General features: G+C 38.3%; 2 protein-coding genes across 4 annotated transcripts; one reads left to right on the top strand and one right to left on the bottom strand.

Moving 5' to 3' along the window:
- The first annotated feature begins 315 nt into the window (after positions 1-315).
- On the top strand, positions 316-11,230 carry LOC103808510 (ras-specific guanine nucleotide-releasing factor RalGPS1-like). Its single transcript, XM_009081300.1, has 8 exons — positions 316-372; positions 1,417-1,524; positions 3,328-3,378; positions 6,051-6,134; positions 6,774-6,863; positions 8,456-8,548; positions 10,268-10,394; positions 11,073-11,230. Exons 1-8 carry the CDS (start codon positions 316-318, stop codon positions 11,228-11,230), a joined length of 768 nt encoding a protein of 255 aa, XP_009079548.1.
- A 4,107-nt stretch (positions 11,231-15,337) lies between these two features.
- Positions 15,338-22,378, bottom strand: ANGPTL2 (angiopoietin-like 2). Of its 3 annotated transcripts, none has more exons than XM_009081296.1 (5): positions 21,564-22,375; positions 21,238-21,261; positions 17,068-17,280; positions 16,561-16,831; positions 15,752-16,079 (listed from the first exon to the last, which is right to left on the bottom strand). In XM_009081296.1, the coding sequence occupies exons 1-5, from the start codon at positions 22,332-22,334 to the stop codon at positions 15,880-15,882; spliced, it is 1,479 nt and encodes a 492-aa protein (XP_009079544.1). In that variant the 5' UTR covers positions 22,335-22,375; the 3' UTR covers positions 15,752-15,879. The 3 variants fall into 3 exon arrangements, with proteins under 3 accessions (XP_009079547.1, XP_009079544.1, XP_009079545.1); XM_009081297.1 differs by having other exon boundaries at positions 21,567-22,375; XM_009081299.1 differs by lacking the exon at positions 21,238-21,261 and having other exon boundaries at positions 15,338-16,079; positions 17,068-17,261; positions 21,527-22,378.
- Between the last annotated feature and the right edge of the window lie 3,807 nt (positions 22,379-26,185).

Below are 26,185 nucleotides of genomic sequence, written 5' to 3'. Positions count from 1 at the left end.
TTCCCCCCCTACATTTCTTGAGTTGAGTGGAAGGGATAAGGACTTGGCATGGCTTTAGAGATAGTCAGTTGTACTGCTTCACAGCTGGTACCTGGAAAAGAAAAGAGAATCTAGCTCCTAAGACAATCTTGTTTCCTAAGTTCTTTGCTCTGAGAAAGAAAAATGAAATATCTTATATTGCTGACTTTTTGTGTATGTTGTGGCAGCGTTTAAATTTTATTCATTTCCACAAATACATTTTCTTTGCAGGAATTTCTGTTTTCTGTTTTCAACCAGTGCTGGCTGAGCTGAAAATTCCTGCGTCTTGGGGAGAGCATGTATAAAAGGAATGACCTCACGGCCAATGTGATGGTCACCTCTGCCACTCCAGAGGTACAGTTCCTTAGGGTTTTGCTAGCTCCTGTATCAAAATGGAAAATTTGGCTTGTTTCAGTTTTCACAGAAGCTCCTTCCACTGTTAGTCGAATTTGTAAGAGATTGGACTGACACGGCAGCAGTAATTTTAGAATGCTCCATGGCTCTCAGTGTTCATAGCCACTTTTGTATTCTTATTGATCATGATGATTACTCATTTTGATTAGCTTTAAATAGCATTTTTGACTTGTTACTCTATGACTTAGAGCAGCTGTTTATTATTAGTGAGGTAAGAGCAATGTAACGTACTACGGCAGTGGAGCCAGTCAGAAATAGCCAGTCACATTTTGTCTTCTAAATTTACTAGTCTGCTAGCAAGGAAGTGCTCTGTAAGATTTTGTTCATTTAACCTTTTGCACCCTTTGGAGACCAGGCAGCTCTTTGTGCTGCTGCCAGGAGCTGCTCCGGTCCGTGCCGAGCTGTGTGCAGCTCCCAGCCGTGGTCGGCACCCCGGGACGAGGCTCTCCTGGCTTTTTGCTTTCATTTGATGTTAGGGTGAAACATTATACATCAACTGCAGTAAAGCTTACCCAGTAAAGCACACGTTTTAAATGTGGCATTGGAGGTACTTTTCTCCAGTTCTTTGGTGTCGCTTTTAAGACAGAGACTAGTACTGCGTATGCGTTCCAAAGTTGGGTGAACCATGGATTTATAAAGGAGCACATTCATGCTCCCTTATATATTTTCTCTTTTCATTTTCTAGACTTAATCAAATCTTGTGAAGACCCTTTTTACCCTTTCATTGCCAGGTGTTGTTTTTTGTTTTGCCGCATTAAATAAATACAATGAGCATCCATAGTCTTCAACAAGACTGTGCTGTGTTTTCCAGGTTGTTGAATATATAACAAACATCACTTATCTACGTATAATTCTCTGCTGATTCACATATTTTCAGTGCTTGTAACAACTCTCTTGTACATAATTATTTATTGTTGCAAATAGTCTCATTTGAGATTTGAAAGTCATCATTCTGCAGATAAATCTACTATTTTTTCTTTGTAGGGTAGTAGCAGCTCAGATTCTCTGGAAGGGCGAAGTTCAGATTATGCCAATAAAAGCTACGATGCAGTTGTATTTGATGTGTTGAAAGTAACTCCTGAGGAGTTTGCTGTAAGTAGAAATGTTATTTTTCCATTTAAGCTTGTATAATATTCAGGGCTTGCAGGATATTGAAAAATACATGGAACATTTTTCTTAATTGAAAAAACCCCACCTTTTAAGTGAACTTCCAGTGTTCTCGAAAACAAATTTCTGACTCTATCAACTTTAATTAAATATCTGTGTCTTGGGATTTGATCATTTGGTACTGACCTAACACAGCATATGTTTTCCTGTGTAAACCCATATGAATTTTTCCTAGTGTTTTAGAAGACCTTAGCATAGTTTTAAAGATGTTACTTATCAAATCATAGAGGTTGGATAAGACCTGCAAGATCAAGTCCAACCTTTGACCTACCTACCACCATGCCCACTAAACACAGTCTGATGCAGTTTTTTTAACTGAAACCACAAATAGTCGTATTTTCTGGTGAAACATCAGTTTCTCAGAAAAATTAGTTTCTTAAAAGCAGGGAAGAAGCTTGTAGAGAGGAAACAATGTACTTTCCTTAATAGCAACTTTTCAGTGCCAAACTGAAAGCAGAAGTGCAGTTGTGACAAAAATCTAATGCAGTTCTTGTCTTTGCCCTTTGGTTTTAATTTACATGTTGGTTGGCTAGGGAGCAGGAGTGAGCATGACAGCTACTGTACCTAGTTGAATGCTTTCATTAATACTCTGAGCATTAAAATGATGTTTCATTGTTTGGCATAAGTCCATGTAATACCTGCTCGCAAAAAAAAAGTCTCGGAGACTGGCATAGCTTATTCCTGTAAGTCTGTGACTTTGGAACAGGTTCTGATGTGCCTTTTTTAACACCTAATGCAGAGTACACAGATGTTGTTAGCTAAAATTATAAAAATACTTGTGGCATATCTGCATCAAGTCAGTTAAAAAATCCCAGGGCTTTCGTTCCTGTTCATCCAAGTTTGGATGGTCCATGGCCAAGGACTAAATTCAGAAATGAATAGAGCCACAACTTAGCGCTGTAAAATCCTGTGAAAATAGAGATGCCTGATTTCATCAGAATATGAATGTTAAGTCTGAAGACAGCCCAGAACATAGAGTGTAGTCTACATTTGTGGCTATCTTGGAACTGAATTTTTAAAATGATCAGGTCAAGGTGAGGTTGCTTGTAACTTACAGTTCATCAGTTTTCTGTCCCTACTGCTGTTAGTCTGAGGTGGAAGCTTGTTGATGAGGGTCTTGATTTAATGGTGCACTTTAAAAACACACACATATATGCAGACGTACACACCCTTATGTCATTGTAACGTATTTTTGACTCTCAGTTCCAGACTTCTTTAGCTTTTTCTCTCCAGTTCCATTTGCCACGTGTAGCCATGAGCAAAACAAATAAAAACCCTACCAACCTGAAGAGAAGCTAAAACCTGGAATGTTTATGTCTATGGGACTGAAAAATCTGTGCATGACCCCTTTAAAGCATAGTCCAGTCGTAACTAATTAACACATCATAATTTATTGCCTTTCAGCCCACAAAATGTAAAATATATGCTGCTCTCTGTGTGAAAGGCAAATAAGTCTTCCTGCCATTGGTGTTACATAAAAGGAAGAATCTCAAGCACAGGTTTTTCCCATCAGATTCATGCAGGTGCTGAAAGCCTTTGCCTGGGGACAGCCAGGGAATGAGGTTTGGGATATTTCTTCTTGTGGTGTGTCAGCCTGGACAGGGGAGGCCAAACTCAGGGCTGATCAGTTGTGGTCTGTGTGTGGTTTGTAGTTACTGAAGGGCAGATGGAAATACGTCATTGTTAGCTCTTCGTATTACATGATTTAAAATCCTGTCTTTATTGCAGAGCCAGATAACATTGATGGATGTGCCAGTATTTAAAGCTATACAGCCTGAGGTAGGTTTTCTTAAACTATATGCTTACAACTTTGGAATTCAGTGCCTGAGGAAATGTAGCCATATGAATAATGCTTTCCTGGTTCAAAAATTACCACCTCCTTGCACTGCACTGGTATTCTTCTAAGCTTGTTCCTTGTTGGTACTGTGAATCTGTGACCGAGCCCGAGTTACTTTGATTTCTCATCTGTTGCCAAAGGAGATGACTGCTTTTCTGGAAGTCTTCCTGTCCTGTTTTGGATTGAGTGTTTCTTCAGGATAAATTTGTGAAATGTCAACATTCTCTACCCTCCCTTCTGCTCCTGTGTTTCAATTCACACCTCATTTCAGAATTTGACTCATGCCTCTAGCCATAACCTGTATTTTAGACTGCATCAGCTGCTTGATAAGCTTTTTAATTTGTATCATCATGTTTAAGACTCAATTCTGAGAGAAGAAATCAGCACAAATGCTTAAAAGTTAGTGTATTAGTGTCTTTTAAGTTTTTAATGTTTGAAGAAAAGACAAAAACTTGAGGCCTTTTGAGGAAAAGCAATCAAAGTGTGCATAGGCATCTGAAAATCAGAAATAAGAACTTCAGAAATGAAGAATAAAGGTATTTATCACAATATGATAAACTTGCATAAAAATACATCATCTCAGTATTTTGTTGAAGTAAATTTATTTACTACAAAAGGTACAAGAATTGCAGGACTCCAGCTTCAAGTGCTTTAATATAAAAACATGTCCTTAGATGCGTTATGGTGTGTTGTCTTCTTGTCCATGGGTGGAGTATCATGGATATATAAAGGGCAAACCCCCATCTCTAATGTTAGCAGAAAATTTCTGGCAACATCAGAAGGGCCAGTCCAGTTTAGAAGGCTCTTAGGAGAAGCTCAGTCCATCTAATCTGACCACAAACAAAACAAGTCGTTGTGTATTACAGTGATGCAGAGAGATTAACAGCCTTCTATTTCGAGAGGCAAATTTTGACTGTCCTTCCTATGCTATCTGGTGTTTTTCCTTCCTATCAGATAAATTAGTCTTTTTTTTTCTTCCTGAGAGCTTCAAGATAGTTTTGTAGCTGCCAAAAGCAGAGGTAGTGTGATACTCTGAGGAGATGAGTGACTAAAAAAAAAAAAAATATGAAACTATAGGTGTTCATTTTTAAAGTGAATTTTGCAATTGCTCTAGTGCTATGAAATATCTATGCTATAGAATACTGATTTGCTGTTCTTCTTTTCCTTTGTCATTGCTTCATTTTGCCTTTTGGAAATGAAATTTCCTGAAGTGCTACTCTGGCAGATAGATGTAACTTAGTGAGGAATCATCAGAAAAAAACTAGTGTATTTTCATCTTCTGCTTGAATACAGGTCTGTGAATAAGTAGCAGTTGCCATGAACTATTTTTTTTAAATTGTGTTCTTAATTGTGTTTTCTACTTTCAGTTTATTGGAATTACCAATATAGTTTGTTTATTTGTTTGCCAAAAATAAACAACTGTTTCTGTCCTTCAATTCTGCCAACTGTATGACTAGGTTTTAAAGCAATAAATAGTCTGTATTTGTCATCAACCTGCCTCTTGCAATTAGGTAAGTTGTGAGACTAAGAAGGTTAAAATTTTCTGGTTGAATTTTAAGTTTTTAGTCTTTTAACATGAACTTATGCATGGATGGAAAGAATAAAGGTTTTAGAGTTCAGGTTGCCAAGTCTTATCTCAAGCACAGAAATGTCCTTTAAACCTGGCACTTGCTGAAGCTTTTTCCTGCTTTTTGGCTGAGCTCTTAGCAAAAGACACATTTGCACGTCAGTTTGCAGAGCTCAGTAAGAGGATGTCTGATTAATGATTCTTTGTTCTCCAGCTGAAATAACTATGCTTATATTCTAGATTTCATACTACTTTAATTAGATTTTTGTCAAATCCTGATATTTGAAATCTCCACAAATTTCAGGATTTTCTCCCACACTTTATGGGAAGATTTCTTGTGACTAGGTGCAGAGGAAACTGCCAGCATCCTTCCATTAAAAAAAAAAAAAAGAAATGCAGTGTAATTCTAGAACACAGGATGTTTTAGCAGTATAAAACAAAATTCAGCAGGGGTGTGTTGGATAACTTTTATCAACCTTCCTATTCCATCCAAATTTTAAACCTGGTCAAATGATTTTGCCATGCACAGGATTTTCCGTCATGGCTCACTAGCACTCTGGCAACTGCTTAATAGCCTTAGGTTACCAACCTCTTCCTCTGTTCCAATGAAGGTAAATTTTGCTGTCCCTAGCAGAGTGTCTGAGATTTTTTCCACATAAACGTATGATTTCCAGGCTTGTAAGACCAGGCGTGCGCTGATCATACGGAGACTCTGTCTTGACAGATGTGAATTGCCATTTTTATCTGCAGAAGTCTGAAGTGCTGGAGATTGGGATTCAAAATATATTTGGAACTGGAAATGCTTTTCCTGCTGTTCACACAGGCATGTGCAGACCTCTGCATCTTTTATCAGCATGTACAAAGTGCTTCTCAGAGGAAGAATTCTTTGACTCCACCCCTTTTGTGTGTAGTGTACATTCAGAAAGTTGAACAACAGTTTGATTGAAACTGAAATTTGTTGTTCTAAAAGCAGAAGAGTGATTTAGAACTTGTGTCAAGGAGAATGCATTTCTGATTTTTAAGGCAACTTTTAAATGTGTTTCCTAGGAACTAGCCAGCTGTGGATGGAACAAGAAAGAAAAACATACCCTTGCTCCAAATATTGTTGCCTTTACTAGGAGGTTTAACCAGGTAAATAATTTGATTACTGTCATGAACAGATACTGTTTCAGAGTTGTCTCTGAGTATAAAGTTAAACAGAACTACTCCTGTGAATTTAAAACGTAAGAGTATTTTTTCAAAAGAGGATTAAGATTTTTAAATGTCGGTTCCTGTTTTCAACCCCTTTGTCCATGTTTTTTTGTTGTTCCTCTAGACCATTTCCATTCAGGCCTGGATGAGGCCTTGGGCATCCTGGTCCAGTGAGGAGGTGTCCCTGCCCATGGCAGGGAGGTTTGGGACTAGATGATCTGTAAGGTCCATTCCAACTCCTAAATTCTATGATTCTATGATTTGTTCCAAATTACTAGTTCCTAATGTGTTTTGCTATTGTGTTTTGGTACAACATTAGCAATTCTCTTCCTCCTTTTTCTGTGTTTCCCCTGATCATTGAGTTATCTTAGTGTTGCCACACTCTTCTACCTGCCTCTTATATCCAGTGGTGATGCTTCAGGGCAGTCGCAGCAATAGAGATGAGAATTCATGGGATCAGAACTCTTTTCTTTCCTCACCCCGTTTTTTCCCTGGAGCATTGTGAAAGTTTGCAAATATTTCATCTAATAAAGTCCATTCTTTTGTAAATAAATTCAGTTATATGTGTTTACTTTATAGGTCAGTTTTTGGGTTGTACAAGAAATATTAACAGCACAGACCTTAAAAATAAGGGCAGAAATATTGAGCCATTTTGTGAAAATAGCTAAAGTAAGTGCAAATTTCTTATACTATCATTCAAAGACTTAATTCCTTTTTGTTTGTTTCTGCACTACCCCTATGAACTGTTATTGGGCTGCAGAGGGTAACGTTCTGTTTTAGCATATCTGCTCTGCTGTACCACATGAATAAGATCAAGGTATGTCCTACTTGGTTAGATGAAACTCCCCAGTTCAGTGTGACTTGTCTTGTACCTCTGCCTGCCAAGTTTAAAAGTGGTTTGGCTTGTTGATGGCCAGCTCTGCGTTGCCAGCAACAAATGTGGTTGTAAACTGTTCTGGTTTTTGTCTCCCACCATTTTCAAACTTGACTTTTAAGAAAAGAAATTTCTTGCTTCTCAAACCCTTCTTGTGAGACTTGTGTTCCCACTCGTAACGTGTAGTTGCTGGTATAAAGTACTGCTGTTAAAGCTCAGTTATTTTAATGAGTTTGAGCACTGCATTTTACTCTTAACTTTTTAGAAAATATATTTCTTCTAAAAAATGCTTACCTGCTTCATGATCTGTGGTCATTCTGTTCAGTATGACCCCTTGTGACACAGCACTTGGATCCAAGTCCCAAGTGCTAATCTCGTATGTGTGAAATAGTGTGTGTATGTGTGTAGGTAATTCAAATAATGTTTTCTGTGTAATACAAAACATTTTTTTTGTATTGCAAATATTTCCAATCAATTTACTTAGCAGTTTTGTGCTTCTAGAAGAAAATTTGTCTGAATAAGTTCCTGGCACAAATACACAGTCCAGGTACTAGGAGAATGGTCAACTTGGAGGTCCTAGATTGTTCTCAGAAATAAGAGTTGTGGGGTTTGTTTGGGGCTTTTTTTTTCCTCTTGCAGAAAGGAAAACACTGCCCTCTTTTTCTCATTGATTTTTTTTTTTCCCCCCTTTCCTTCTTTTCTGTCACAGAAGTCCAGAGCTGCTTCAAATGCTTCTGGGCAATGAGTAATGGATCACTCAAGGATGAATCAAGTATCTTTTTGAGATTTACAAAGAAGCTACATGACAGCAATTGTCATTTTTCTATTTTTCTGTAACTCTATTGTAGCAAGCTTTATCAGCTAAGACAGCTTTATTCCAAAGTATTATCTACTTGGGATCAATGTGTTTTGAGTAATTGTCAGCACAGAGTAAATTTAAAGTACGTCAAAGTGAGGAAAGTTTATCTGTAAAGCAGACTACTAAGTCAAAAGTTGTGCCAGTTCTGAGAGGGTCACCAGCATCTTTTGGTTTATGTTTTTCATTAAATTCTTAATTTCAAAAATTATGCTAATTTTCAAGAACAATGCATCAAATAGTTTTTTCATATTTTCTATTCCTGAAGGAACAGCTTTAGAAAATAACAAAATTGAATGCAGTTTGTATTTCACTGCTGAAATGCCTATTGTATTGATAGGTATGTTTGGGAAACTGGTGACTTTGAAAGAGAATTTTGCACATGACTGCATTGGATAATGTTGTCTGAAGTCATCAATGAAAATTTTGTATTCTGTTAATGAAAAAATCATGTTTTATTAATGCAGATTTGAGAGTAATTAGTCGTGTGCCCCTTTTCAATGTGCTGAAAGCTATTATTCCTTTTTTCAGAAGCTTCTAGAACTGAATAATCTTCATTCTCTCATGTCTGTGGTGTCAGCACTGCAAAGCGCACCCATCTTCAGGCTGACCAAAACCTGGGCTGTAAGTGTTGCCTTGACCATTGTCCTTTCTGTCTCCTTTGAATTCGGAGCTTTTCTGAACTGCTCGGAATCTGCAGACTTGTAAAATCTAGAAGATTTTTTTATGTTGTTTTTGTGGTAACATGATAGCAGAAATAGTGGTCTGTTACTTGTTTTGTGAAAGTAGAGTTTTGGCTGTGTATTTGGAAACAAACTTTTCCTCTAAGTCTCCTGTTTTCCTGTCTGTTCTAGAAGCCACTGATTATATGTTCAAGGGGACTTGGGTTGATAGAAGACTCTCATACAGAATGTATATCTGTATCCCATTATCCAAAACATCATGTGTCATTTAATGCATTGCCTGACAGGAAGGAGAAAGGCATATTACAAATACAGAAGCATTAATTTAAGGATTCTTGTACAATGCATTTCGATTTTTCTTTATTTTAGAAATCAAAAACATTGATAATTCCCTTTTCAGAAACTCCATCTCTTGAAGGCAGAATTTCTTAGCAAAACTTAGAGCAAATTTCAATATTTCTGTAAAGCAGAATACACAATTATAAGTTAGTCCTGCTGTACGTAAACTTTAAATATACACAGGATTAGGTCATTCTCGTTAACTTCATGTTCCACCCAAGACAGATCAGATGGCTGTACTTAAGTCCTAGGTACCTGTTTACCAAGCTTTTAAAACGCTTGTTACTTCTCTGTGGTCTTATAGCTCAGAATTAGGCTGTAGTCTAATAAAGAAGTAAGTGCCTGCTGTTTCAGGCAGCCTGATGAAACGGGAAGCTCCCTAGGGAAGGGGGCTCAGGTGTGGCCCCAGAGGTGCCAGGCCCCACGCTCGGAGCACGGCGCTCGGAGCACCGTGCCGAGCCTCTGCCGGGAGAAAGCAGCAGAGTTCTGCTGAAATGCTTTCCTTCCTGGCCCGTTTATGGTACTTCTTTATTAACAGCTGGACTTGCGAGCTGGGTGGTACAAGGACTGGAATTTTCCGGAAGAGGAGGTGTGTGAGGGAAGGTGCTGTGAGTGTGTCTCGCCAGGAGGGACACAGCGCCGTAACTCCGCTCACCCTGGCTCTTCAAAGTCTTGCTGGGGTTTCTGAAACTAGCTGAACTAGGGAATGTGTTTTTATAGCTACGGTTATGTGTTTTATATTTTTCAGTCTTCTGTCACTTCAGGATTTTTGCACTGCTAAATGTTTTTCTGGTTTTCTGTACTAAGTCTAATAATAGAAAATGTAGATTTAATATCGCAGTGATTTACTTTCTTTATCATTTTTTCCAAAACATTTTGTCATACTATTCATATGGCACAATTTGCAAGTGGAGCATTTTCCATTGCTGTTTGAGCTTTTACATTCAGAGGATTTTTAGCAATTCTTATGAATTACTCGGGCACTGGTGACTGATAAAAACATATTTTTTTCTCTAAAAATTAGGTATTGCTGAGGTTCTCTGATGTAGTGATATGGGAATTCTTGACAAATGATTCAGAAATAATGGTCATATTTGTTCATAGCTTAAGACTTATGCTGAATTGCCTTTTTTTCTTTTTCTTTTTTTTATGCTTCTTAGCAGGTAGCATGTTTTCAAACATTGTGCTGGTTTGGGTGATGATGATGAATTTAATCTTAACTAAGCTTTCCTTTACTCTGGGTGAAAAAGAGATTATTGATTCTTGTTGTCCTTGTATGGATTTGTCTTTTAATATTTTGTGATCTCCATTTTCTCTGTAGCTCTTGAATCGGAAAAACAAGGCCACCTTTGAGAAGTTAGACTATTTACTCTCTAAGGAAGATAATTATAAAAGGACACGAGAGTACATCAGAAGCTTAAAAATGGTTCCTACAATTCCATATTTAGGTGAGTGTGAACAATTACCTTATTTATCTGACAAGCACTAATGTAACATGTGCACCTGAAGAACACTGTCTATAGAAGGTATCATTCACTCCAGAAAAACTGGGTCAGGTTGAGATTTTTAGGCTGTTCACAGATGTTTACATACTTGTGGAATGAGTGTTTTTCTCAGATGCTGAACAAATATATGTATAATTCAATGTGAAAATGTATTAAAAAGACCTACAGGTAAAATGCTGTGCAGTGTTGATAGTCTCATTTTCTTTTGTGATATGCACCAAGTAGCCATTTCTAAACTGGTTTTTTTGTCAGTATTTCACCTAGGAATATTTCTGCACACAGGTTATTGTTAGTGAATGTAATCCAATATAATGAACTGTTTTCTGGCTTTATTAGTGATTTAGTGTGATGCTGAACTGGACCTAAAAAGGGTAAATGTTTCTAAATCACTGAACCTTGATAACGAGAGCTCAAGAATTCTGCATAGGCTTCCTGGGTCAGAATTGCTGTTTCTGTTGTTAGTGACCCCCAGTGCCTCAGTGGATTCTCTTCCATGAACTATTGCACTCTGTCCTTAAACACTTGTAAAATCCTTGCATGCACAACACCCAGCTGGCAGGATTTCCTTAGCTCTATCGAGTGCCACATTCTTTTGCATGAATTGAACATTGCATTTTCCAGCTTCACTGCATAAACCCTACCTTGTTCGTTATGCAGCTGACACTGTGGACACTGTTTTTGTTGCCTTCACACTAAATCTTCAGGTACATCTCTTCCTGAAGGAAGAACCTTTGGGTTACTTGATCATGCCTTGTGTAGATGCCACTTGGCGTCACTGACAGTCTGCTGGGGCAGTGTTTCAGTCCTGTATACTTTTTTATGGGGAGAGAGTGCACGTGGACTGCCTGCAAAATTTAAGATAGAAATGCAGGTTAGATTTATACAGTTACTTCAGAAAGTTTTTTGTGCTCTGCTTAGTAATTCTGAACGTTCCGTTAGCTCAAAGTTTAGTAGCAATCAGGACCTGTTATTGTGATCCCAAGATTATGCCTTTATTGGGAATGGTTTCCTCTTTTTGTCTTATGTGCAAAGTAAGGACTTTTCCCCCCTCTGTACATAACACTGTCTATAGATTTTTCATCTTCTGTTTTACTGTCCTAGCAATTTGTTTCATAAATCCTTCTGCAGTTCCTCTCAGTCAGCCCTTTCCTTTGCTCCCTTCAATGAGTTAATATCATCAGCAGATATTTGTTCCACTGTTCACTCCCATTTTCAGGTCACTTCTGAATATGTTGAGCAGCACTGGTCCCAGCACAAATTGCTGTGGATAACAGTCAGTGCTGCTTATCTAAAACACTTCTTATTTAATGAATTTTATGGCCATCTCTAATGGCCATACTTAAATGTGTTGAAAACTTGGTATGAGTTTGAAAATAATTTCAGGTTTGAAGGAATGTTTAGCTTATCAAGAGAGAATATTCAAAGGAGACTTGTTTCAGAGAATAAATATCTTGTTGAGAAAGACAACATTACATACAGAAGGGCTTTAATCTCTTTGAATGAACAAGTAGACTGACAGATCATGTTAGGAGTAAATAGTGTCTGTAAAACAACTGAATGAGAGTGACAAGGTCTGAAGATTTGCAGAGCTAATGGGGCTCCTGTTTCATGCTGTAGAGCCTCTTGTCTCACTTTAAGAAAGTTTCTTAGTTATGAGACACCTGTTCTCATTCCATCTGTGGCAGCCTGAGATTGTCTGAAATGAGCTGGAGAATGTACTGGGAAGTTAAGCAGCTGCTTAAGTTGTCCCAGTACTCTGGTTTATAGAATTGGCTCACAGCCTTGTGTAGAAAGTATTTTAATGTGATCCAGTTATTGGGACATCGCCCCAAGCCAGTTTTAATTAAAATTTAAGCCTGAAATACTTCTGAAACAAACACAAGTGTTACAAGCCTAGTAAAAGACTTGGGTAATGAAAGTGAAAGGAAAAAATTCTTCATGTTCTGAAGTTACACAGTTGAATATGAAATTCCTGATGGCGTCTAGCTAACCTCCTTGAGGGCTAGAATCCTCCTGCATGTGTTGTCTCTCGGGTGCATCAGAGACTCTCTCCCTGCTGATTGCAAAGACTAAGCAGTGTTGCTGCTCTTTTCAAGTAAGGTTTTCCATGCGTCCAAGGAGGTGCAGCTGAACTTTTGTGTAACCAGATGAATACAAGTTTGTTTACAACCTCAGGCTAAACAGGAAAGACTAATGCATTCCTGTGTTTAAAAGTGCTGTTAAAACATCCAGCAGTTATTTTGTTTGCAGCCATGTCTTCTGAGTCTAAAAAGAGGAGGAGGAGGGAGAAAGGAATCATGAGATTGGCGAGGCTCTGATGTGGACTGTGGGAAGCGTTCAGCCACAGCGTGATCTTAAAAAAATAGCTGTCACATTTTTGGGGGAACTCGTGGGTGTAGTGGCTAGCTACGGCTTTTTCCTGTCTTTGCTACTGATGATCTTTTAGATTGTTACAGAACAGATAAAGATGGGTATGGTCTGTTACGATATACAGATTTCACTGAGTTGGGGTGTTCTGTTGTTTGCTTTTTTTTTCTTGGAATATAGCCATGGGGCTAATGCTGAAAACTTGGGTAATAGTTTCAGGAAAGAACTCTTAGGAAATATGAATACAAGAGAATAATGAGTTGTCTTCTGAGGTAACCTCAATCTTATTGAGAGAGCCTTTTGTCTAAATGCTATAGGTGGGGCCCCAGTGTTTCAGTCCTGATACATAGATAATGTATCAGCTTACAGCATTTTCTTTACTTATCTGAAAAAGGTAGAGAGATTTCAAAAATTCAGAAGAGCAACCTTAGTTTCCAGGAGCTTGCTGTTGCAGGATTGTTTCTGTGGTACCTCTTGAATTGAACGAGGATTACAGGAAAATTGAAGCTGTTAGAATTCTCCATAGTGCTGCAGTTCTCTTGTGTATAAACTCACTAATATGCTTTTGCTAATGATAGGGAGGTGATTTGTATGTGATATTTAGCCAGCATAGTGTTGTCAGAGATGTACTTTTGGGGAGCAATGGAGTAAGAATGTAACTGAAACAATTGGAAATAATTAGGGAAATGGGAAAAGCTAAGATCTTTGACAGGTTATAGTAGTGGCATCTACTATAGTAGATGGATCTAGTGCAAACTGCCTTCTGTTGTGTGAATGTAAAAAAAAAAACCAAAACAGGCATAGTGAAATTTTGCTAATCTGTGATTGCCAATAACTTCACTAAGTTCCAAATTCCTTGTTTAATTGTTTTTGATGTGCCAGCCTCTGTGTTTATTTTATGCAGATTTTGTGAAAAAAATGCCCAAGTTCTGTTCTCAGATGTGGTTTCTCCAGGTCTTCATAAACTGACTTTTTGTGAGTTATCTTTTTTTATTACATGGATGAGCCTCTAGGCAGATCACTCACCTTTTGGGTAGAAAGGTTAAGAAATACAGTTATTTTAACAAAAGACTGTCAACTTGGATGTGGGTTTAAAGCATATCATGAGTGTATACTACATGTATACTACTATACATGGAGATGTACCTGTTGCTGTATCTCCAGCTACAGAAGAGCACCTGTAATAGCTTTCTAGGGAATGCCTCAGTCCTGAGACCTGCACAGTGTGTACCTGAACTCTGCACTCCTTCCTCAAGCCAAGCATGAAGTAGCCATAATGCTGCCATTACAGTGGTTAGAGCCCTATGGCCAGGCTCTGGGGCCAGTAGGTGTGTTTAATATTTCTTACTTAAATCTTTCCCAGAGTTTGGTAGATAAGCCAGTGGAAGGTAAAGCTTGAATACTGTTTGAAAATTTTGGACTTTTCATATGACCTACAAAAAGTTCTTCCTCCTTGGGCTGTGTGGAAATTCAGTGTTTTTCTCATCTGAAAGTTGCTTTGCATTTGATGTTGGAATCTTTAAACACTTCACACACGTGAACAGTAGTTGTGTAGCGGAGTTGATTTGAGTCATGAGGCAAAGTGATTTAAGTAATTATCTGTTCTTTGCTGTAAGTAATCTGAACTGAAACAGGATGAAATGTGAACATGTCAAAATAACATTTGTTGCTTTATTAAAGGATTACAACATTACAGGGGTAATCTAATATATAAAAAACCTGGTTTCAGTTATATACAACACATGCTACATCACACATCATACTGTGGTAAAGTGATGAGGTAATAAGGGAAAAGTATGCAAGCACATGCACACAAACACAGTGTCTTACAGCCTTACTGAAAAGTAACTCGAACTTCTAGAGGCTTTTACTCTGCCTCTTTTATGCATTCTTTAACTTAGATATTTTATAGTAGTTGCTGTTTTGAAATGCGTGTGTTAACAATCTGTTCTAGAAACCTACCCCAGAAGAATATTAGAATTATCCCAGTCTGTATTTCATAAATGTAACTGACCTCTAAATATAGATGAGTAAATCTGGTTTATAATTTGACACTAATGTGTTATAATTGTGAAATGTTAAAACTAACTTCTCTTGGCTACAGATAACTTTATATATTTTCATCTATAGGCTAATGATATTAAATAGCTTATAAACTGGTATCCATCATTTGCCTGCAAAGTTGGATAGTCCCTTTAATTTATATCCAGCCATTTCTGATTACAGAGGCTACAAAGCAGGTAATGACTGAAGTCAGGTACAAAATACTGTGACAGTCGTGCAGTAGAACATGTTGGCTATACAGCACATATCTGTTGTAAATCTGGGTTAATTTCCATATGCGAGTAGCTACTTCATTTTGGTAAGAAAAAACATTAGTGTTTTTGATCTAAAATATTTGAATCAATTGTGAATTCCAGTTTATAGGAGCAGATAATTAAAATGCTCAAGAGTAAAGGGGAATGACTGGATTTATCACAATAGTAATAGTTTGAGCATCTGCTCTCAAAACAGAATTATGTAGTACTAACTTTATCCATGGCAGTTAACGAAGATTACATCATAATCACACTAATGTACATATGCCAGCTACACAGTTCAAAGGATATGATTTCCTGTGTCAAATGCTCATAATAATGATAATAATAAAACTCTTGCTGTACAGTTTGTAACATTCCTGTATTTGAGAATATTTATACATAACATACAAAAATAGTTAAATGTTGTGGCAGTGTTTTTACCATCCAAACTTAATTTACAGGGAATAAAAAGCAGGAAGTTTATCTACAGTCAGTTTGAACTGCCAGTTTCTAAAAGGCTTAATATACCTACGACTTCTACTCCCGAGAGGTGTTCTGAATGTTATTTCAGTTCCTTTTTTTTTCCTTCAGCGTTTTTTCCAGGGATGGTTCTTGAAAATAGACTATACAAGCCCTCATATCTTATCAATAAATGTACAATATCTTACATTCCTCATTTCTGAAAAGATAATTCCAGGTAATAACATCATAGCTTTACATGGTATTTTAGAACAAGAAAGCAAACCCAGACAAGAGTGTTTTCAGTGAAATGTGTTGGGGTTAGGTCTTATCATCATAACAACTTTCTTTAGTGAATATGATCCCCCCCGGAATTCAGCCCAGTAAACACCATCCTGGTAGCGACTGCGGTAGTGCCCCCCGCGGTACCAGACCCCATTGAGGTTGGAGTGAGCACACGCATTGTACCACCATCCTCCCTTCTGGTAGTGAGCGCAGTTACCTGCAAAAGAAAGCTCCAGTTCAGTCTGACAATTACATGAGAAATCTAAGCAAGCTAAGCACAAAACTTCTTGGTTTTAATGGTGTGTTTACCATGTAGGTACCGTGTGGTGCAAGGTGAATTTAGGCTTCTTCAAGAAATAGTTAGGTTCTACAGATAGAATCATTATTGTTACTGTCCCTTGCTGGAAAACTTGTGTGCACGGCTGTCTTAAATTACTCTCCATAGCATATTTTACAGACCCATGTTTAGCATAAATTCATTTTGTTTTGGTGTTAGTATGTGTAAGGGTTGACACATCAGTTTGTGCTTCATAAGGTATGAACTGACAAATGCCTTTGAAAGTGCAGTCTTTTTGTTTGTGTATGAGCATAAGTATTTTTCTTTTAAAAAAGGAGGGGCAGGGAAAGGAGAGGTGAAAGAAGGAGGAAAGGGGCAAAAAGGGCAAAAAAAGGCATGGCAGCTGAGAGGGAGCCCACACCTGTATACACGTCGTGGTCCCGGTCCAGCGTGGTGAACTGTTTGCCGTTGTGCCAGGTGAAGGAGTCGCCCGCGTTGCCGTTGTAGCGACCCAGTCTCAGCCTGTAGTACTCGCTCTCGGGCTCCAGCCTGAAGCTGGCGTACTCTGCAAACACTCTGCGCCCTGACCAGTCTTCCATTGTTATGAGCAGTTTGTAGTTGCCTTGATTTGTGAGCCAATAAATGTTTTCTAATCCAAGCCAGTATTCTCCATCTATATTACCAAATCCTTGCTGTAAAGGAAGCAAGAGAAGCACGTTAATGTTCTGCATCTGTGCTAGTGGTAAATCTGAGTGTATTCTTAAGTAGAAAACTGACTTGTTTTAAAAAGACTTCATCATCTAGAAGGGTAAACATGGAACTTCTTTTTTAAGTAGGTTCTTGGCCAAACTCTAAAATCACATTTAAAATTACCTTTACCACTAATTTTTAGAGGGTGGAAAACATTAAACTGCTCACTTGTCCTAACCTTGTATGTCTCCCAGTTCCTGAAAAAGTTGACAGAGCCATCCAGCCGTCTCTGAATGACTGTCCAGCCACCGGGGTCATGCCGTTGGTCACACCAGACCTGCATCAGCTGGTTTGTGTTCTCTGGTTTTACAAGATAGATGGAGCTTGTGTCATGGCCATCTTCTAGTGCTTGTAGGCAGTCCCTCCAGGGCCCTGTATCGAGACAGAAGGGCTCTGCATCAAACTGCCGTGGAGCATGTCGTTCATGCAGGGCGGCAGTCGAGTTCGTGGCTTTCTACAGGAGATGGGTTTTGCTCAGCAGTGCATTTGGTTTTCCTTTTATGGTAGGTGCAGTATTCACTAAGTGTTTTCAGATTCATTTACTGGAACCTTACTTCTGGAGCATTTCAGAATGAATTACCGATAAAGGTAGATTTTTTAAAACATTTATTTTTTTAAAGCAGCTGTGGTTTTATCATTTATTACATTTTCAAAGGAACTAAATATGAATGATAGATAAGTATTAAGAATTTCCTTTAGAAAGCAAAGTGGCAAGTTTGACCTTGATTCTGTCTCTCAGAAATTCAGTGTTTTAGATCCCCAAAAATGTCACTGGCACGGACGTTAACAATGGAACCTGCAACATAAATTCAGATTATATGTCTCTTGCCACCTCAGCAAGTGACAACACCAAATAGAAATTAAGGTTGAACGTGTTAAAACGTCCAAGTGCCTGTGAGAGAAATTCTGTATAAATGAGAAGACTTCAAATACTCTTCATTCACAGAAGCTGCAGTTAAAGTACTCTTATTTTCAGAAGGAGAATACATTTCTTTTCCTTGAGTTCATTAGAGGCCATAAAGAGCTTACTCTTTTTGAAAGTATCTTATATTCATGATTTTTGAAGAAATTTTCTCTAATGTGAAGATTCCATTTTAACGCATCTGAGAAGTTTGCACAGAAACGATTCAGGAGTCTGTGTTGGTATCTGCAGAGAGACTCACTCCCCCCACTGCTCTGCTGCCTGAGCAGGAGAGTGGTCAACAAGAAGCCTCAGGATTAGAGACCCTGGATTGATTCCCCCTGCCCACTGAAGGAGGAAGGCTTGTCAGATCTCATTACAAGCCTTACTGAAGTATATGTTGCTATCAAGAGAAATTTTAATTTCACTTTCAAATTATTTCAGTTCTTCTAAGTTTTTTCATAGTTCACTGTTCAACACTGATAATGGTACTCTAACTGCATTAGAAATTAATTTGTTTTATAGAAATTATCTCAAGTGTTTGGGGGATTGAGGGTTTTGTGGTTTCTTTAACTGTTATAATCAGCAAGTCAGTGTACCCAGAGGCAATCCAAGTGTTTGTTCTGTGGCCACACTGAGTTCTTGTTGCCTTCAGGGACTGTACCTGGAGTTGTGCTGCTAAGCCCCTTCTCCATTTCTGTTGTGGCTCACTGTTCAGATTTCTGGCAGTTTAGATGTAGATGCAGTGCTCTGTCACACAGTTGCATGGCTCATTATGAGAGGTGGGAGAAAACACTCATTTTATCACAATGTGTATGTAGTGACACTTAAAAGAAAACAGGACATACCCGTTGAAATGTTTATTGAAGAAATTCCTAAAATAGCCAACCACAGAGCTTTGATCTTGTCTTCATAAAACTAAACATATAGCAGTATACGATGTAGTGTTTACAGCATTGTAATCTTGCAGTTTCTTTTTGGCCTCGTGGCAACAATGCTCAACTGCACATAATTCTTTCAACTGCACATAATTTTCTTTTACTCTTTTAAGAACTTTAAGGCTGAGTTTCCTACTACTTTTCCATGACAGGAGCTTTTTTTGTAAGATCCTACCTTTTCAAATTTTTTAATAAGGTGTGTTCCCTTGAAAAAGTGAGAGCATCCTGACTTTGAGGTGGGTAGTTTTGGTAAAATTGCCTCTGGGGAGTCATAGAGTCCCAGAACAGTTTGGGCTGGAAGGGACCATAAAGATCGTCTCATTCCAACTCCCTGCCATGGGTGGAGACACCTTCCACTAGACCAGGTTGTTCCAAGCCCTGTCCAGCCTGGTCTTGAACACTTCCAGGGATGGGGCAGCAACAAAAAAAACCCCAAAAAGCTATTAAAAACCCCAAACAACATAAAGACACAAACAAAACCCCCCCAAAGTGTGTACAAAATGTACGAAATTAAATAATAAAACTACAGAGAGTAGTAATCAAGGGAGAGTATTGGTCTGCTTCTCTGTGAGGAGGGAGAGCTGTTAACAGATTAAAAGATAGCATTTGATATTTTTGGTCCACTTTTCTTCAGCTTTCATTGCACAGGTTGGCTGCCATCAGGTGGTTATTACAGCTAGGAGTTTTGGCAGAGGTTGAGAAATCAAGACGTAGCAGAGAAGGGACTGGATAAAATACAGGTGGATATTTTTCTGGTGGCTGGGCAGTTGTGGTGGGGTTTGTTTGTTTTGTAGGATGTTGCTGGTGGGTGTGTTTTTCCTAGGTCTTTCCAGACACCTGAGCAAAGCAGCATTTACAGAATTAATTGTAGGGAGGAGGTTGGTTTGAGATGTGCTTTGTGAGTGGAGGATGAGGAAAAGGTATTAAATGTTTCTTGCCCAAAAAGAAGGGTGAGGAGAGGGGAGGAGGATACCCTGGAAATGAAAGGTTAATTAAATTAAATTCCGTTGTTGGAGACCTGCTTAACAAATCACGTCCTGATGAAAATAAGAGGAATTAATATAATTACGTTGCACAGAAGAAGCATGAAACTTATTTTTCTGATAAGTTATGTAGTCCAGGAAGAAGTAGCAAATGTCAAATCTTATCTTAGAATCGTGGACTGCAAAAAGGACCTCTGGAGATCACATGAAAAATAGCTGGATAAGCGGCACTTCCTCAGGTGAAGATCTGGGAATCCTACAGGGTTGCAAGTTGGTCCTGAGTCAACATTTTACTTTTCAAAACAGGAAAACATATTAGGCTGGATCAGCAAAAGTACTGTACCCCCGAATTAACTTTTCTATTCTGCCATGTGATAGGGAAGCCTCGAGCATCAGTTTAAACACTTGAAAGCACCAGGAGGATGTGGACCAATTAATGCATTTTTAGCGTGTGACAGGAAGGGGAAAGGTCCTCAAGGACTGCTTGAAAGGTCTTTCACTTACAGAAAGATAGGGAAATACTGTACCAAGCCTGAACCTATTTTGACATTGAAGTCAAATGTAATTGTTAAAGAGGTATAGTGTATTGCTCCAAAGAAGTTGTAATAGATCTGATTTTGTTCCAAGAACTTTTTATTTTCTTACCTAGTACATTAGAATCATGGCGTTTTTGCCTGAGGTTCTGCATGCCACAGTGCAATCTTTGGTGAGTTCATCTTTGGCAATACGGTGAAAATACTGCTTTGGAGCAATGTGTTTTAGAGCCTGTGCTTTGGACTGAGACACCCCATCAAGCTTCTTTCATTGTGAATATTTGCATGGAGAAATAAGGTGGGGGTTTTGTTTCCTTTTTCTTTTTTTTTTAAAAACATGTGGCAGTTGCATCATTTGTTAATTCTAAAGAGTTTTTTTATGTGTTTTGGAATACATTGCAAATACCCATGAAATATATTGAGTGCAGTTCCCATGCATTACTCTGCTTCAGCTCTGAGTTCAGATGTCTGTGACTCCCCTATCTTTTTCCTGAAGCAAGTATGCAGTTTTCATACACTGAAGAACAGACTTTTCTTGTATGGAACACATACCTGCACTGGTTTTTTTAAGCTGTGGGACCACAGGTGGTGAAACTGAATTCTTTACCTGTTATTTTTGCTGTTGTGTAGATCAGTTGATCTCTAATGTGATTTCAGATCTTCTGATCTTGTCTGTGGCACAACTCCTAAGACTCTTAATGAGGACTGTATAATATCCCTTACTATCCCACCACTTGCTTCCCTTTGCTCCTGTCTAGAGCACAAGTGCCCCATGTGAGGTACAGAGCAGATACCTATTCCTTTTTGAGTTACACAAGCACAACAGTTACAACGTGCTAGATGAACAAACTTGTAGTAACTTCACAAATGTTTACACAAACACTGTCAAATGCCTTTGGATGTCATGGATTGTAGCAGTTCAGTCTTGAGCAACGGTAAATAAAATTTAGCTGTTGATTAGTAAGATTTTTCTGCAGCTCCTCTATCTCATACATATAATATAAATGGTGAGTTTGTCTTGGCAAAGTAACATGAGAAAAATCTGTGGGGCAAGTGTGTCTGCATCTTAGACATTGAGAGTTCAGTCTGTTGCTTTCTTTCTGTGCTTGTACTACAACATGTATGTAAAAAATACACAAGATAGTATCAGAACTAAGAAATCTCAATTAGTTAAAAATTATTCATTTACATAAATTCTGACTGCATTTTTATATTACAATTAAAATGTTGCCCATTCCACATTACCATAAACTAACATAGCCATATCAATAATATTACTTACCAGATGGTTTATCAGTTGAAGTTGGAATACTAGTAACTGCAGGCATGGTTGGCAAGGTAGGTGGTAGAACCTTCAAGTTCTGGTCACTCTGAATCTCATTGGTAGATATCTGGTTATTGATGCGATTGTAAGTAGGAGGCTGGTACCCTTTATCTGGTGGTTGTGGAGTTTGTGGCAGTGGCTTTATGGATGGTGTTCTTTGACAGTGTTCTTCCAGCTGGGCAATTATTATTGACTGGTTATTGGCAATTGACATCAAATGTTGATACTTGTGCTCTAGGTCTTTGTATTTGTTTGCAAGCTGCAACATATCTGCAGTTTGGTTCAAAATCTTATTCTCCAGTTGAGAAAGTTCTAAGGCATTGTCACGTTTTCGGATAATTTCATGAAGTAGCTGCATGTAGAGTTGTGTGACACGAGAATTCATATTTCTGCTCTCTTTTCTTAAGAGTTTAACTTCATTAACAATTCCACCATCCACTTCTACCAGTTGTTGGAGAGTTTCTATTTGTCTCTTTTGTTTGAGAAGTTCATTGTTAAGTAACTGCAACTCTTGTTTATTTACCCTGTTTTCAAGTAGAACTTCAGGCTCCTTAGAATTAACACAAATGGCACCTGTCACTCTCTGCTGAGGTACAATAAAGGTGTAAGTGCATTTGTCCTGTGTGTCACTGGAACGCTTATATCTGTTCATGTAAATGAATTCTTGATCTGTTTCCTTGTCATTGCCTTCAAATTCCTGTGCTTCATTTGTAGTAACTCCTACGACAGTCAGCAGCATTAAACAGATGAATCTTGTTGTCATCATGATACTGCAGTTCTGATCAAATATTCTTCTGCAAAGAACTTTTAAAAATCTGTTTTAATATAAATTGAGCAGTAAGAAACAAGTAGGAAATCAATGGGGATTTACAAGTTATAATCTCTGCTGAAACTTACAAACTAGTACATAGTAACTGTGTATAAATGAGGCTTCTCTTGTCCAGAATGAACAGTTGGCTAATGGAAAATAGCTGTATCATTCTGTTCCCAGAACTGTAGTTACTAGTTGGTAGTTCATCTAAAGCCCGCCAAGAACCGTAAGAAATTAAGTAACAAACACCAGGATTGGAAGAGTCCTTTTCTTCCAGGCAAGTACCTTAACAGTTTCGAAGATTGGTGTTTTCATTTAAATCAGTTACATTTTGCATTTCTTACACTTACAAATACAACCTTTAAACTTAACACAGAATGTAAGTTCATATGTATTACTGTTGCTAAAAGTTCTAAAAATATCAGCTCATTTGCAGTATTTTGCAACTGCATGTACATTGTATGTACATTGCACTTCACTTAGGTGAAGTGTAACAATTTTACTTTATTCAGCAGTACTGAACCTCATAGCTTTAAAAAAGAAAAAGGAAGAACTTACTTTTCATTAGTCCTTAATATTTATAAATTACAAACTGTACCACCCAGATATCATAGCAGTAAAATCTGTTATTTTTCCAGACTACTAGAATTTACAACTGAAATATTTACTGTGACACTCATTGAAGACATTGTCTTTACACTCAGTCTGGTCATCTCACTTCACAGTCCCTTCCTGAAAGGGGAAAAACACCTGCATATGGGCATGAGGGTCAGAGATGACGTGCAGCAATCGAAATCAGTCAGTAGTGTGTATTGACATACTGTTAAAGTTCCTTTTTGGTGAAATTAGGCTTAGTTCTCTGTGCACATTCATATTCAAGGGAGAAATTTGAGGCCTTCACAATCTCTTAAAAAATAAGTCCATACCAGAACTTTATGGACAACAGTAGACTTGGAAACATGGGCTTATTGTCACTGCAGCCAGGAATACCTGTCACAAACCACTCTCTTATCAGCCACATGCACAGCACTTCGTTGCGTCCTGGCAGCTTTTAGTTGTGGAGTTCTAATGATGTGTATATACAACCCTAGTTTTCCTAAAATAAATAAAATGAGGAGAAAATGCAGTATGGAGCTTGTCCAGTGTATAAAGCTTATCTGATACTTTTTAAAACCAAGGTCATGTTACCATCATGTTTTTCTATGCTCGTAAATCATCTCACATGGAGTAACCATTCAGTATATGTCACCTTACTGCTGGGTCATCCTTGATACTTTACATGGAAGGCGATAGTAACAGCTGTGAGAAACCGGAGCGAGTCCAGCATGGATAGCTGGAGGCCAGCAGGTGAGCTGGGTCTGTGCAGCCTCCAGAAGAGAGGGTGAAGAAGACTTACTGCTGTCTTCAGCCACCTAATGGGTGTTTGTAGAGAGGATGGATTCTTTTTGGAAGTGCACAGTGAAAGTATACAGTGGATACAAATTGCTTCAGGGAAAAAAATGGGGTTTAGAAAAAAAAGAACTTCACTATACGGATGATCAAGGACTAAGGCAGTCACCTAAAGAGGTAGTGGAATTTCCATTCCTGGAAATAGGTGAAGTTTTGATTTAGGCAAGGCTCTGAGCACTCTGATCTAATGTTGAAACTAGCCTTGCTTTGTAAGACACAGATGAGGTCCCATCCAATCTAAACTATGATTCTGTGATTCTAGGCAGCTGCTGACTTTTGAAAGATTATTCTGAAGTTTCAAGATAATGATGGCTATGCGTCCTTAATTATTAATACTGAGAAGAGATATCACTGTCATTCACGTTTTTATGGTTTTTGTGAAATTAACTATAGATGTTTCTGTAAAAGAGTCAAACAAACGTGGCCAGGACTTGATCCTTCTTAAAGTTTTTTAATATACACTTTTGCCTCAGTTTCTTATTTAGAATAAGCTAGTTTTCATTTTGAAAATAGAAAGGAATTGTGCTTTACAGAACTTGTCAAGAATCTTGAGAACATGTCAGATGAAAGTTTTGAGTTTGACATGGTGTTGGTAGGTGGAGGAATACTGTTTTCAGCCCTGGAAAACAGGGAACATAAATTCACCCCAGACATCTTTAACTTGTATAGTCAGTATTTGCACAGCAGGTCACACTTGGAAAACCTGGCAGTTTTCCAGGCCTCATGTTTCTGCACAGCTGGAGTGGTTTTGCAAATGTCTCTTGCATATAGGTGTAAAATGGTTTTATTTCACTGTTGGAACTGAAATAGCCTTTTCCCCCCCCCTAAACCTGTAATTATTGGGACCACTGAAAGAAACTGATTTTTTCCTCAGAGTTCACTTCTGTCTTTGTTATAGCATCTCATATCTTTGAGCACAGGCTTTGGGGTGCACATTCTGGTCTGGTCTGAAGAAATACAGAGAAACACACAACAGTTAGATGTTTCTCCAATTACTTTCCTGTAAGAAATTAATGGTGTTCATCAGACTTCGAAAGTAAAAGTTCATCAGCCTCATCTTAACTTATCATCTTAAAGATCATCTAGTCCCACTACCTGAACATGTCAGGGCTAACCAAGTTAAAAAGTGCATTAAAGGCATCATCCAAAGCCTCCTAAACACTGGCACTGCCCCCTCTTTAGGAATTCTGTTCCAGGGTTCGAGCACTGGTTGCAGATGGCAAGCCATCAGTGAATGACATCAGCATAAACAGGCCGTGCTGTCACGATCTTGCCTGCATGTCACTTTTTCTACGATGTTCTTCCTAGAAGAAAAAAACGGTGGAAGGAAAAGGACATTGGCAAGAGAATGATCCCGTACAAACAGAAACAAGAACCATACTGTCATCAGATGTCCTTCTTCCTGCAGAGTCTAAGATGATCTCTTAAGTCTCTTATCATCATCTGTACTTGTCCAGTTAAAAGAAAAAGTATTTAGAACGAGGCCAATTTGTTGCCTATTGTGAAGGACTACATAACATAAACAGCATTTCTTCCTTTCTGCAGTTGGATTAAAATGAAGTTCATAACCAACATGCTTGTTTGAAGAACTCTCAATGAATAATCTTTCAGGGAGAAGAAAAGCTTGCTGGAGGAAGCAGGGAGGGAAGCCAGACAAACAATTTTAAGGAGCTATTTAATGCTTTTTAATAGCTTCCTCTTTTTGAGTAGCAGAACATCAGATTCTTGAGACATCAGGATCAGGAAGATCACATTTGATGTCCCGGACATTAGCTTACAGTTTTTTTCAGTTGCACTTATGCCTAGTAATTGCATTTTGTACTCGACTAGCGCCATTGCTTGCTCATCACTCAGCTCTTCTGTTTCTCTAGCTCAGCCCCCCCTTGCTCTATCCCTCTGCCAGTAGCTCTTCTGCAGTGGACTGGGAGGGAACCATATTGCTGGGTGCAAAATTCCACTCAGGCAGCTGTAGACTTTTCAACCTAAGAGCAGCATGCTTGCAGGTTGGGGGCAAACCTTCTTAATTACTGGAAATACAGCATGCCTGTCCCTTATCCTTGAGCATACTGACAAAACTTTAACACAGAATCAGAGAGAGAAAACCAGGCACACTTAAAAAAGAAAGATGTGTTGGAACTTCTGGTTAGAAATATGGAAGTTCGAGTTTCATTTCTAGATTCTGGCTGTTTGAAACTTGTGTACTCATAAAAGCACTTTTTTTCTGTTTTGTCTTTGGCCAGTTAAGTGTATCTCTAGGAAAACGTTTGGCAGCACTGTTGTGTGGCATATAATCATAGCAGGTTTGTACAGCTAGCCAGCACAAGTGCTTTGGTTAAAATTTTGGCTTGTATACCAAA

This window comes from Acanthisitta chloris, unplaced genomic scaffold (assembly GCF_000695815.1).
Source record: "Acanthisitta chloris isolate BGI_N310 unplaced genomic scaffold, ASM69581v1 scaffold28288, whole genome shotgun sequence".
Taxonomy (NCBI): domain Eukaryota; kingdom Metazoa; phylum Chordata; class Aves; order Passeriformes; family Acanthisittidae; genus Acanthisitta; species Acanthisitta chloris.
This window is presented reverse-complemented; position numbering and strand designations above follow the sequence as displayed.

What these genes read in the sequence shown, in the direction of transcription:
- LOC103808510 (XM_009081300.1), top strand. Translation starts at nt 316, where the DNA reads ATGTATAAAAGGAATGACCTCACGGCCAATGTGATGGTCACCTCTGCC. An exon ending in TCACCTCTGCCACTCCAGAG is followed by an intron (nt 373 to 1,416) that starts GTACAGTTCCTT and finishes TTTTCTTTGTAG; the next exon opens with GGTAGTAGCAGCTCAGATTC. An exon ending in ATTTTGTGAAAATAGCTAAA is followed by an intron (nt 6,864 to 8,455) that starts GTAAGTGCAAAT and finishes TCCTTTTTTCAG; the next exon opens with AAGCTTCTAGAACTGAATAA.
- ANGPTL2 (XM_009081296.1), bottom strand. Translation starts at nt 22,334, where the DNA reads ATGATGACAACAAGATTCATCTGTTTAATGCTGCTGACTGTCGTAGGA. An exon ending in ACTCACCATTTATATTATAT is followed by an intron (nt 17,281 to 21,237) that starts GTATGAGATAGA and finishes TTTGATGCAGAG; the next exon opens with CCCTTCTGTCTCGATACAGG. An exon ending in GGAACTGGGAGACATACAAG is followed by an intron (nt 16,832 to 17,067) that starts GTTAGGACAAGT and finishes CTTCCTTTACAG; the next exon opens with CAAGGATTTGGTAATATAGA.